This window comes from Oncorhynchus nerka, linkage group LG3, assembly GCF_034236695.1.
Source record: "Oncorhynchus nerka isolate Pitt River linkage group LG3, Oner_Uvic_2.0, whole genome shotgun sequence".
NCBI lineage: Eukaryota > Metazoa > Chordata > Actinopteri > Salmoniformes > Salmonidae > Oncorhynchus > Oncorhynchus nerka.
Window position 1 is genome coordinate 28463454 of NC_088398.1, and position 12132 is coordinate 28475585.

Genomic DNA, 12132 nt, shown 5'->3' on the forward strand with positions numbered 1-12132 from the left:
GATTATGGTAATAGTCGTTTAAACACTTTGCTTATAAGCAGCTTACGGTCAACATCGAAGTAAGCATACGCCGATTATGAAACACCTGGTCTTCTGAGTAATCTTTCGAAATTATCGGGACATGGAAACAGCCTCATTGGAGTTCCAACCCGTTTATTTGATCTGCAAGTGCCAGCATCAGTAGCTCAAGCCTCCCTCTTACGCGCGAGTGAAGTGAGCTTGGAGAAACCGAAAGTACATTTTCTACATACAAACTTTATATGTCCGAACTCAGAATCAAAAAGGCTTCTCTGCCGTATAAAGGTTCATTAGGTAGCCGAAATTCAGATGTGTCCATATCAACAGGGTTATTAGGGAAATCGTTGTTCTTGCAAAATGTGTAAACGTTTTAAACAAACTATTATATTCCCCTGACCATGCACAATCATCATATGATTGTGTGCATGTAACCGCACAGATTGTAGGAGAAAATCAAATGATCCTCCCCTCTTAAGGAGGCGAGGAGAGAGGAGGTGAGAAATCAAGGATCCCAATTGAGATTCACCCTCTGTCACTCTCACACCTTCCAAAATGAGCTGTTAAACAGGCTGACAGCTATGGCTGTGGGTTGGATGTGATTAGAGGCACTTGAGCTCATAAAGTATGATGCTATTATTTATCTGGCGCGGATTGTGTTGTTTTGCATGAGTGGAATATGTTCCGTTGAATTTTCCACTCTTTCTGTCGATTCAACAAAGGACTTCTCCCACTTATAGCTTTCCATGCATCAGAAACAGGAACCTAAAAAGTTTCCAATGCTGTGTAGAAGCTGGTCAAACAGGTTGGATTTACATGACAATACTAGAGTGTTCTCATCAATCAAAGTTTGATCCAAGGAGAGTCACACATTAACGTCTGTAGTGGTTGCAATAATATTGCGATAATATTATCGTAACCTAAATTAATAGGACTTTATATAATATAACTGCATTTGATACTGACTGCCTATCTAACGACGATTCACATTATCATGTGCATGAAGTGTGATCGTTGGTCTTGTTTTGTCAGTTGGGCATATTTGGTAGGGTCTTACTCCGTCTATGAGGAGACATTGCAGACTTGCACTAACTCACAAGGTTGTGCAATACCTTGAACTGCCTTGATTTATAGCAACATTTTACTGGGTTTTTGTGCTTATCTCCTTCATATGGGAGAGAGTGAGGTGGATGGGGGGAGTGAAGTGAGTGAAGCACTCTCATCTGGGTTAGTGTTGCGTCACGGAAGACGAATGCAGTGAGAGGACCTAGGCCGACCTCTGACCCCTTTTCCGTTCTTTCTTCACCTCAGAAGAATGTGTTTCTCCTTAAGGACTAGGCAGGGTGGGCTAGGGTACAGCACTTTGTCATGTCCATCAGGAACCAAATGGAAGAAAACTGCCTGAAATCGGGAGGGACTACCTTTACTCGTCCAATGAGAAACGCTTATTTTTTTTGTTTGAAACCATTTCCATGAACATGATCCAGGACTTGAAGCCTTAACCTTGATACTAGCCTACAACTTAGGACAGTCCCTACCTCGTAACACGTGCACATAATTTGAGACAGACTTCATAAATGAACAATGCAATAAAGTTTTACATAACATCTTATGGGGATCTCTAAGCACAGTAAAACACCAAACACGAATACAAACTATAATGTGTCCCTGGTCAGTCAATTGTTTTGAGGCCTACCTAAGAATGATTCTTTTCTCCTTGAGACACAGATAACTGACGGCAAATAGCTAGTTATAAATAACTGTTTGTGATAGTTGTGTGGTGTAACAGTTAGCCACATCCTGTTTCGGTCGCTTGCTGAACGTCAACAGGGCTCAGATAGGAGGCCGTCAGTCAAAGGTAGTCCCTGTACAAATGAGATTTTTTTTTAATCACCATGGAAAATCCTGCGCTTCAAAAATGGAAAATATTAGTTGATAAAGAATAGAAAAACAACACTGTGGTTAATGCGTGGGTGTTGAGATGGCAGTGTTTTTACCCTGACTGACAAGAAGAGAGGAAGCTACTGCTTTTCTCTCAGAGAAAAGGTACATTTGTGGCATACTCTGCTGAGGTGTTGGATTCTCCCTCCCTCGACAACACTTCTCTGCCCCAAGCTATTTTCTTGTTTCTCACACAACGATGGAATTGAAGACTGGCATTAAAGTTTGATCATTTAATTGTAACATGCTTGTTTGCCGTTTTTTTTTTGTCCCACGGAGGCGTAACTAAAAATAACCTCAACGTGTAAAAGCCTGTTTAGCCCGGAGCGAAATCACTGGTAAAAACAGCCGGCTTAGGTTGACTTTTTCCAGTAGTTCCTCATGAAAGGGAGGTGAGCCCCAACTCTGTGTGTGTGAGTGTGTGTGTGCATGTGCGCATGCGTCCGAGCATTCTATTCAGAATGATTTAAAAATGTTTACCTGTACCGAGCTGTTTAAGTCAATCATAATTCACACACTGAACTCGTTTATCACAACTCATATCCATAAACATTCATATGCATAGAAACACCGGGAAAATACAGTATTTAATCATGTACACACTTCTACTGCCACAATAAATGCAAGGGTGCCCTCATTAGATAAGCCCCCGCCCCCTCCTCTCTCCCTGTGTGTAGGGTGGGGATGTCTGTGTCTGTGTGTTTGGGGGGTTGCGATATCTGTGTGGGTAGGCTGTCTCCACTGTATGCCTGTTTGTCCAGTGGGCTAGGAGCTGATAAAGTAGGCCCAGTCTGCCCAGGTCTGTGGGTGCAGAGTGGATATGAGGAGGTGGTTGACTTCCTTTCCCGCCTCCAGTGATGTGGATATTGACCTCACTGAGTTCCAGACTGAGTGGCCCTCTCTCTCTCTCTCTCTCTCTCTCTCTCTCTCTCTCTCTCTCTCTCTCTCTCTCTCTCTCTCTCTCTCCCTCTCTCTCTCTCTCTCTCTGTCTCTGCTTTACATTGGGGTGCCCTGAGGAGCCTCTTGTTTGCTACCAGTCCTAGGGCCCTGGTCAGCCACTTCCCCCCAATGTGCCAAAACACACAGCAGATCAAGAGAGGGGACTGCTCTCTGTCTGCCCAACTGTGGGAAACACGCGGGCACAGGATCTAGAACGGGAAAGACGAAAAAGAGAATAAGGGTGTGTGTGAGTGTGTAATTGTATCTAAATCCCAGAGTGGTGATTCACAGAAAACTCTTAAGAAAAGTATATTTATTGCTGTGTCAAAAGAGATTTAGAATGAGTTATATCTTTTTCACCTTGCAGTCGTGCTGCTGTTGAGAAAGTGGAGATATTACTCTAACATGAACCCGCAGAAATCACAGTGACAAACTTTTAACCACCAAATATCATGTGGTACAGCTACAGATAATGGCGATGATGATGATGTTGATGAAGATTAATATTGTGACGATGATGATATAATGAGAGGTATGTTTTTTTATTTTCTTCGAGTAACAATATCTCTCCTTTTATCTCCACAGTCAATGAGATCATCCGAAACGACCTGTCCTGCATCTCAGTGCATCTCAGTACATAAACTCTCTGCAGATACAAAAAGGGACAGAGGCAAAAGGACCCCAAACCAAAGCTCCTATATCCACATGAGGAACCCCTTAACAGAGAGCTTTCACATTACCACTTCCTCATTGCTCCATTTCCCAGATGCCTGATTTGCTTGCCCCTCATGACGCTGCAGAACGATTGGCCGACTGGTGGCCATTAACAGGAAACTGCAAAGCTGCATATGAACGAATGTTATAATATAATGTGAGATGGCCTTAGATATAATGGGAGGGACTGTGACAATTACTACACTTGCCTTAAATGACAACTCTTGCTCTTCCATGGACCAAACAGCTCAGTAAGACTGAATACTCGTTTCTTTACTGATTGCCTCTTCTTTATGTGTGTTGGACTCTAATATACGGACAAGCCAATGGGTGTATCATATGTTGGTCAGAGCGTCCTGGCAAACCACAGCAACCCAAGCGGTGCCTTACAACATCACTCACTGACTAGAATGCAATGTCACTTCGATCACGTCAATCATTCGTTTACAGGGAAACAAAAAAATGGCTGAAAAATATGTAGGGACGTGTGTATAGGTTAGATTTGTGTATCAGTTTTTTTTTATTATGTCCTTGTCCATTTATACTGAATGTTGTGTATGATATTCTTTGTATAAACATGTATTTGAAATGTACTTATGCCTTAGCTCGTCGTTTTTTCTTCTTCAATGCCTTCCTCTTTCTGATGATCCAATGTGTACCACCTCGTTGCTAGCATCTGTCTTGACACCTCGTGCCTCTTCTTTCCTTCTGCTCTGGCCTCCCTCTTCCCTTCTTTCTCAAATATGCACAAATGCTTAGACAATCAGGAAAGAGCCTACTGTACACTTTGCAGGAGAACGACTGAGGTTTGCATGTATGATGATAAGGACTATCTAAGACAAAATATATCCCTTGCCTGTATAATAAAGCTAGAGAAGGATGGAGGCTTCAGCTTGGGAATAATTGATTTCTTCATATCAAATGATTTTTGCCTTGGAAATGATTGTTCAAGCTTCTTCTTTGCTATTAGAGACAGTGTCTCAGTAGGCTTCAATCAGGATGTAATGCACTTTGCCATAGTAGCAGTAACGGGTTTCCCTTCCGTCATGACCAAATGTTATAGGATCTAGATTCCTATACTTAGTGTGATAGGACAGGCATCCCTTACTGAGCCACGGGGTCTCTTCTTATAAAGGTTGACAGGTCTGCAATCTTTTTCTACGTCGTCGAGTTCAATGTCTTTCTTCAGCATGCAGAGAATTCTAATGATATATATGTGATTTCGCTTTACGACGCCGTTAAATAGCGTCATGAATAAATGTGGACTATAGGATAGCATGGCTCTTATGTAACAGATTGATGTATCGTGCCTTATTCTCCATTGTCTCTCTGCTACGACATGATTGTAACTCTTAATCATTTTCTATCCAGGCACAAAGGTGAAACATATTTCCTCTTTAATATGAAATATTTATGGAAATTCAAATGGTGTTTTATGTACACTCAATGTGTTCTATAAAATAAAAAAAAAGAATTAATAAATGACATAATGTTGACCATACTGACATGTGCATTGCTGTTATTAGGATTTTAGTTTGATTTTTATGTTGACTATTTTACACACACACACACATGCAGTGTTACTCTAGCTGTTTTATATTGCAGTCTTTACCAGATGGCATTGTCCCAGAATTTATGTGTGTGCTATAAAAAATCCTTTCCCTTTTGGCACAAATCATTACCAGAAATCATACATGGTGTTTTATCCCTCCGACTGTCTGGAATGACATAACATTTTTACATATCTAATTCACCCTCAACGTTGAAACAATATTTTCCATACAGCGACACAGAATCAATAACTTAACAATTGCATCTTTCTAAGCACATTGAACTCGTTCCCTCCCTTATCCGCCTTATGCTCCATATGGCTATGCTTTAGCTTCAGACTTTCTCTATATAACTCAGCAGCTTTGTGTTATACTATTTTTGACCAATGTAAACCTTGGATGGTTCCAACCTGTCCCCATATGCCTAATAAAGCTTGACATGGACACAGCAGGACCTTGACGTGTATGGGCTATATTCAATTATCTTACCATGGCTCTATGCAGACATTTCAACTCTGGTGATTTATCTCTCTCTCTCTCTCTCTCTCTTTTTTCAAGGTCTCTTACAAGGCACAATACAGTAGTATAGATGTATGGCCTATGTATTAGCAAAATGGTGAAATACAATTCAAATATATGGACAATAGTTTTGAATTTTTACGTAGGCCGTTCTTTTTTTTGGGGGGGGGGGGGGGAGTTGCAAAAAGGTAGTTACATAAATGAACTGCGAATGGCAGGCGATGTTCGACATCATTCTTCTTCTTATGCAACTCAAGCCTTTGACCCAAGATTCAAGCCTTTACCTTAATTCAGACTGACCTGACGAACCTGGCGAGCTGCTGTACTCGATCAAACATGCACTTCCTTCAGGTGTGTGTCTTTGCACGGACGTGCATAGCCTCCGGTACGGTATTGCATGTGTGGAGTGGGTGGTTATGGGAGTGGCATGGTGTTTCTCACCAAGGGAGCTGTACCACGCTCCTGTGTACCACCTGCCAGTCCTCCAGACTTTTTCCATCCAGCAGCAAAGTTTGGAATGGCCCATCGTCATAGTGACAGAAGTCAGGCGGGCAGGTCTGGGCGGTGCTCCCCTGTACACCCACGGCAGTCCCAAAATAGCCCCTCTATTTACAGATGCAGTCACGCCTCTTTTTCCTGGCGCCCGCTCTCACCTAGATCTTCCTCTGCCGGAGACAGCTACCATTTGACACAGTTGAGTAATCATTGAAATCGCTATCATTTTATTAGAGGACCCATATAGTTGATTTAGAAGAAGAATCGAACTGACAAACTAATAGCAATGGTCCTATCGTGTTCACGTTGTGAGGCATTTATTGATGAAGTGGCCTTAGACAGCGTGAGATAAATCAACAGATTTCACCACACCTACGTGGCTTGATTCCGTGTGCTTCCTTTGTCAGTGAAAAAAGAAAATCGTCATGATTCTAGCTCGTGCCATTTGGTTCCTGGGGCTCTCGTGCACCCTTCACCGGGGCACGGGGCACTGCCTAGAAGTTCCAGAGGGTAGATTTACAGGTTATTTATGGCTCTGCTTCCTCTCTTATTGTATTCCTCACCTAGCCCTTGATTTCTGCTTTTATAAAGTGATAGCATAGCTAGGAACGGTGGTTCAGCTCTCTTCTCCTCTCCTCCAGCCCAGCCATCTGCAGATCGTAAATCCGGGATATAACTTACCTCTGTTATGAAGGGCATGTTGAGAGAACCATGAGGGCGACTTTAAGAGATGCTTTAAGAGATGATTGCTTGACCATGCATACAGTTGGACTTTGATATTCTGTCATTCTAAGCAATAGAGATGTTTTTGATGTTTTTCTATTTTGGTTAAAGGGGACAACTGCATGGATATTTGTTCCATGATCACAGTTAGAGACATAAGGGTATGTCGCTATGCAAATTTAGCAGGATAGTGGTCTTTGATCAGCATCTACTGCCCATGAAGAGGATGAATGATTATATTGCCCCTTATAGGGAGTGGGGAAGGAGGGGCTGAGGGTAGATAGGGACTGCCTGTGAGTGTGTGTGTCTGTGTGTCTGTGTGTGTGTGTGTGTGTGTGTGTGTGTGTGTGTGTGTGTGTGTGTGTGTGTGTGTGTGTGTGTACGTGCGTGCGTGCGTGCGTGCGTGCGTGTGTGTGTGTGTGTCTGGGGGGAGGGGGTATCCACAGGTGCACTCTCTCTCCACATGGGCCCTCTGGACACGTGACAGGCCCAACAAATGACCCACTGACATGGTCACATCAGTACGGTCGCAAAGACGAATCCCTTTTTAAAAGAGACTTTATGAGACACTTAAAAAGACAGAGCCAGATGGACTGGAAAAAAAACGTGTGTATGTCTTTTCTTCATCTGCAATCATTCAACTTGACTCACTATTTCTCTCTTTTGCGATGCGTGAAATGTCATGCAAGGATGTATACAATTCTGACGCGGACATACTGTTGTGCTTGAGGAGACTTTAATCGAAAATCACTCAAAAAGAGTTAATTTATTGATATTATCATAAGGTTTCAGTGTGTCAATCGATACAACAAATGTAATTCTGATGTTCCCTCCTGATTCATTTGAAATGCTCTAAATTCATGCAAATAAAAACGCTGAAACACTCACACACTGTACCGTCATCGACCCTGCATTTGCACATTAGCTTGTCTACCGTGCAGTTCTGTATACACTATGTAGTTGTGTTGACCTTACAGTAGCGGCAGACACGTGGGCTGCTCTTAATGGGGCTAGTCAGAGTTCAGGTGGGTGCTTAAGACTCTCTCTCTCTCTCTCTCTCTCTCTCTCTCTCTCTCTCTCACACTCTCACTCTCTCTCTCTCTCTCTCTCTCTCTCTCTCTCTCTCACTCAGCTATGGGCTCTCGGATTGAGAGGACTTCATGTCAATCACTGGAGGCTTTTAGACGCCTTCTCTAAGCTCAATCTTCGTTTCCCCCTGACACTGATCTCACAATGAGGATCCGGAGGAAAGGGGAATGTCCAGCTATTCATTTTAATGATCCCTCTGTATTGATTGTTAGCAGGGTGGGGGCGGGGAGGAAGGGTAATGATTCTTTGCCTTAGCAGGCCGATCACTCCTCTTAAAGGAGTAATCCACTAAATAAGCACTCTAATGGATGCCCAGCATGACCTCAGGGTGACCTGCTGGCACACCCCTGGTGGATTGGCTTCCTGACAGAGAGGAGACTATAGGATTTCTCAATAGGAGGTTTTAGTCTGGGTCACTGTCAGAGTACAGTAAATGAGATGGACAGGACACCAGAAAACAATCTTTAATGATTCCAAATTGCTCTGCATGGACACATTTCGGCCGCAGCCTTATTCAGCATATTTTTTATATATATATTTTTCACCTTTATTTAACCAGGTAGGCAAGTTGAGAACAAGTTCTCAATTACAATTGCGACCTGGCCAAGAAAAAGCAAAGCAGTTCGACAGATACAACGACACAGAGTTACACATGGAGTAAAACAAACATACAGTCAATAATACAGTATAAACAAGTCTATATACGATGTGAGCAAATGAGGTGACTTAAAAGGGAGGTAAAGGCAAAAAAAGGCCATGGTGGCAAAGTTAATACAATATAGCAAGTAAAACACCGGAAGGGTAGTTTTGCAATGGAAGAATGTGCAAAGTAGAAATAAAAATAATGGGGTGCAAAGGAGCAAAATAAATAAATAAATTAAATACAGTTGGGAAAGAGGTAGTTGTTTGGGCTAAATTATAGGTGGGCTATGTACAGGTGCAGTAATCTGTGAGCTGCTCTGACAGTTGGTGCTTAAAGCTAGTGAGGGAGATAAGTGTTTCCAGTTTCAGAGATTTTTGTAGTTGTTCCAGTCATTGGCAGCAGAGAACTGGAAGGAGAGGCGGCCAAAGAAAGAATTGGTTTTGGAGGTGACCAGAGAGTTAAACCTGCTGGAGCGCGTGCTACAGGTGGATGATGCTAGAGAATATAGAGAATCAACATAGCCAGATTAGCTCAAGACACCTGTTAGACATGGAAATAAAATGCGTAGTGAACGGCTCGGGCTCTATTCAATATGTATCGCTGAAACGATAGAAATGTAAAGGTCATTTCTGATTGAGCCCACGTATGCAGTGTTTATGCAGTCTCGGCAAACGCGGGAACTTGCCTTTAAATGCCAATCACCCTGTAGCGCTGAACTTTCGCGATACAGATTGAATAGAGCCCCTAGTCTTACCTTCACAAAAATGTATCACAAAGAGCAAAACAATTAGGTAACTTAAGAAAATAGTGTCTTCCATCACTACTAACCTTTGCCATCAATAACTGTTCACTTGTCCTCCCATTCTGTGGTCCAACAGGGTTTTCCTCACCTGATACCATTTGGGATCCAGTAATTCCCCTCACATGAGACATTTTGTGATCCATCTCAAATCGGTTTTGAATGCCCTGCTTCTTGGCCTACAGCAGACGACTCGCAGAGGACTCACAAGGAAGTGCTTCCGCGTTTTAGAGAGCCAGTAAACACCGAGGTATTTCCTCCTCTGTCCGCAGCTCAGACATTCTGTTTCATAGTCCCTACTGTGTGTATTGTAGCACAGAAAACAGTCAGAATTTCTCAAAACAGCTGAGTATTATGTTAACAAAAGCGCCTGCACTCTCTGTGATGGGACTGTGTGTGTGTGTGTGTGTGTGTGTGTGTGTGTGTGTGTGTGTGTGTGTGTGTGTGTGTGTGTGTGTGTGTGTGTGTGTGTTTGTGCACGCGTGTGAATGGTGTGTGTGTGTGTGTGTGTGTGTTGTGTGTGTGTGTGTGTGTGTGTGTGGTTGTGCGTGTGTGCGTGTGTGTGTGCATGCGTGTGAATGGTGTGTGTGTGTGTCTGTTTGTGCATGCATGTGAATGGTGTGTGTGTGTATGTGTGTGTGTATGTTTGTGCACGCGTGTGTGTGTGTGGTTGTGTGTGTGTGTCTGTTTGTGCATGCATGTGAATGGTGTGTGTGTGTGTGTGTGTGTGTCTGTTTGTGCACGCGTGTGAATGGTGTGTGTGTGTGTGTGTGTGTGTGGTGTGTGTGTGTGTGTGTGTGTTGTGCGGTTTGTGCACGTGTGTGAATGTGTGTGTGTGGTTGTGTGTGTGTGTGTGTGTGTGTCTGTTTGTGTGAATGTGTGTGTGTGTGTGTGTGTGTGTGTGTGTGTGTGTGTGTGTCTGTTGTGTTTGTGCACGCGTGTAAATGGTGTGTGTGTGTGGTTGTGTGTGTGTGTGTGTGTCTGTTTGTGCACGCGTGTGTGTGTGTGGTTGTGTGTGTGTGTCTGTTTGTGCATGCATGTGAATGGTGTGTGTGGTGTGTGTGTGTGTGTGTGTGTGTGTGTGTGTGTGTGTGTGTGTGTGTGTGTGTGTGTGTGTGTGTGTGTGTGTCTGTTTGTGCACGCGTGTGAATGGTGTGTGTGTGTGTGTGTGTGTGTGTGTGTGTGTGTGTGTGTGTGTGTGTCGGTTTGTGCACGTGTGTGAATGGTGTGTGTGTGTGGTTGTGTGTGTGTGTGTGTGTCTGTTTGGGCACGCGTGTGAATGGTGTGTGTGTGTGGTTGTGTGTGTGTGTGTGTGTGTGTCTGTTTGTGCACGCGTGTAAATGGTGTGTGTGTGTGGTTGTGTGTGTGTGTGTGTGTCTGTTTGTGCACACGTGTGTGTGTGTGTGTGTGTGTGTGTGTGTGTGTGTGTGTGTGTGTGTGTGTGTGTCTGTTTGTGCACGGGTGTGAATAGTGTGTGTCTGTGGTTGTGTGTGTGTGTGTGTGTGTGTGTGTGTGTGTGTGTGTGTGTGTGTGTGTGTGTGTGTGTGTGTGTGTGTGTGTGTGTGTGTGTGTGTGTTTGTGCACGCGTGTGAATGGTGTTTGTGTGTGTGTGTGTGTGTGTGTGTTTGTGCACGCGTGTGAATGGTGTGTGTGGCCTCATGGTTCACGAATGGTAGAGCAGTGAAGCTTGTCACTCATAGAGTACCTAACTCAATAATTGAATTAATCTCACAAATGTAATTTATTTTATGAAGAATTGCAAAAATGTATATGTAAACTCAGCAAAAACGAAACGTCCCCTTTTCAGGACCCTGTCTTTCAAAGATAATTCGTAAAAATCCAAATAAATTCACAGATCTTCATGCTTGTTCAATGAACCATTAACAATTTATGAACATGCACCTGTGGAACAGTCGTTAAGACACGAACAGCTTACAGATGGTAGGCAATTAGGGTCACAGTTATGAAAATTTGGGACAATAAAGATGCCCAGGGTCCCTGCGCATGCTGCAAGGAGGCATGAGGACTGCAGATGTGACCAGGGCAGTAAATTTAAATGTCTGTACTGTGAGACACCTAAGACAGCACTACAGGGAGACAGGACAGACAGCTGATCGTCCTCACAGTGGCAGACAGGATCGGTACATCCGAACATCACACCTGTGGGACAGGTACAGGATGGCAACAACAACTGCCCGAGTTGGCCTCCCGGGTGGTGCAGTGGTCTAAGGCACTGCATCACAGTGCTAGCTGTGCCACCACCAGGTGCACGGTGTTTCCTCCGATACATTGGTGCGTCTGGCTTCCGGGTTGGATGTGTATTATGTCAGGAAGCAGTGCGGCTTGGTTGGGTTGTGTTTCGGGGGACGCATGGCTCTCGACCTTCGCCTCTCCCGAGTCCGTACGGGAGTTGCAGCGATGAGACAAGACTGTAACTACCAATTGGATACTACGAAACTGGGGAGGAAAAAGGGGGTAAAAATAATAATAAATAATGAAAAAACAACTGCCTGAGTTACACCAGGAACGCACAATCCCTCCATCAGACTGTCCGCAATAGGCTGAGAGTGTCTGGACAGGCTTGTAGGCCTGTTGTAGTAAGGCAGGTCCTCACCAGTCATCAGCAGAAACAACGTCGCCTATGGGCACAAACCCACCGTTGCTGGACCAGACAGGACTGGCAAAAAGTGCTCTTCACTGACAAG

At 43.8% G+C, this 12132-nt stretch overlaps 1 protein-coding gene and 1 long non-coding RNA gene across 3 annotated transcripts in view; one reads left to right on the forward strand and one right to left on the reverse strand.

Moving 5' to 3' along the window:
* The window catches only part of LOC115106182 (nuclear factor of activated T-cells, cytoplasmic 1-like), a 77830-nt gene extending 72725 nt beyond the window's left edge, over window positions 1-5105 (forward strand). For both annotated transcript variants that reach the window (XM_029628749.2, XM_029628758.2), the window contains exon 10: window positions 3481-5105. In XM_029628749.2, the coding sequence (XP_029484609.1) occupies window positions 3481-3536 (56 nt within the window). In that variant the 3' untranslated portion in view covers window positions 3537-5105. The remainder of the gene's footprint in view (window positions 1-3480) is intronic.
* A 3328-nt stretch (window positions 5106-8433) lies between these two features.
* Window positions 8434-9788, reverse strand: LOC135563181 (uncharacterized). Its single transcript, XR_010460312.1, has 2 exons — window positions 9457-9788; window positions 8434-9123 (listed from the first exon to the last, which is right to left on the reverse strand). It is a non-coding gene; the product is annotated as an uncharacterized LOC135563181 (long non-coding RNA).
* Between the last annotated feature and the right edge of the window lie 2344 nt (window positions 9789-12132).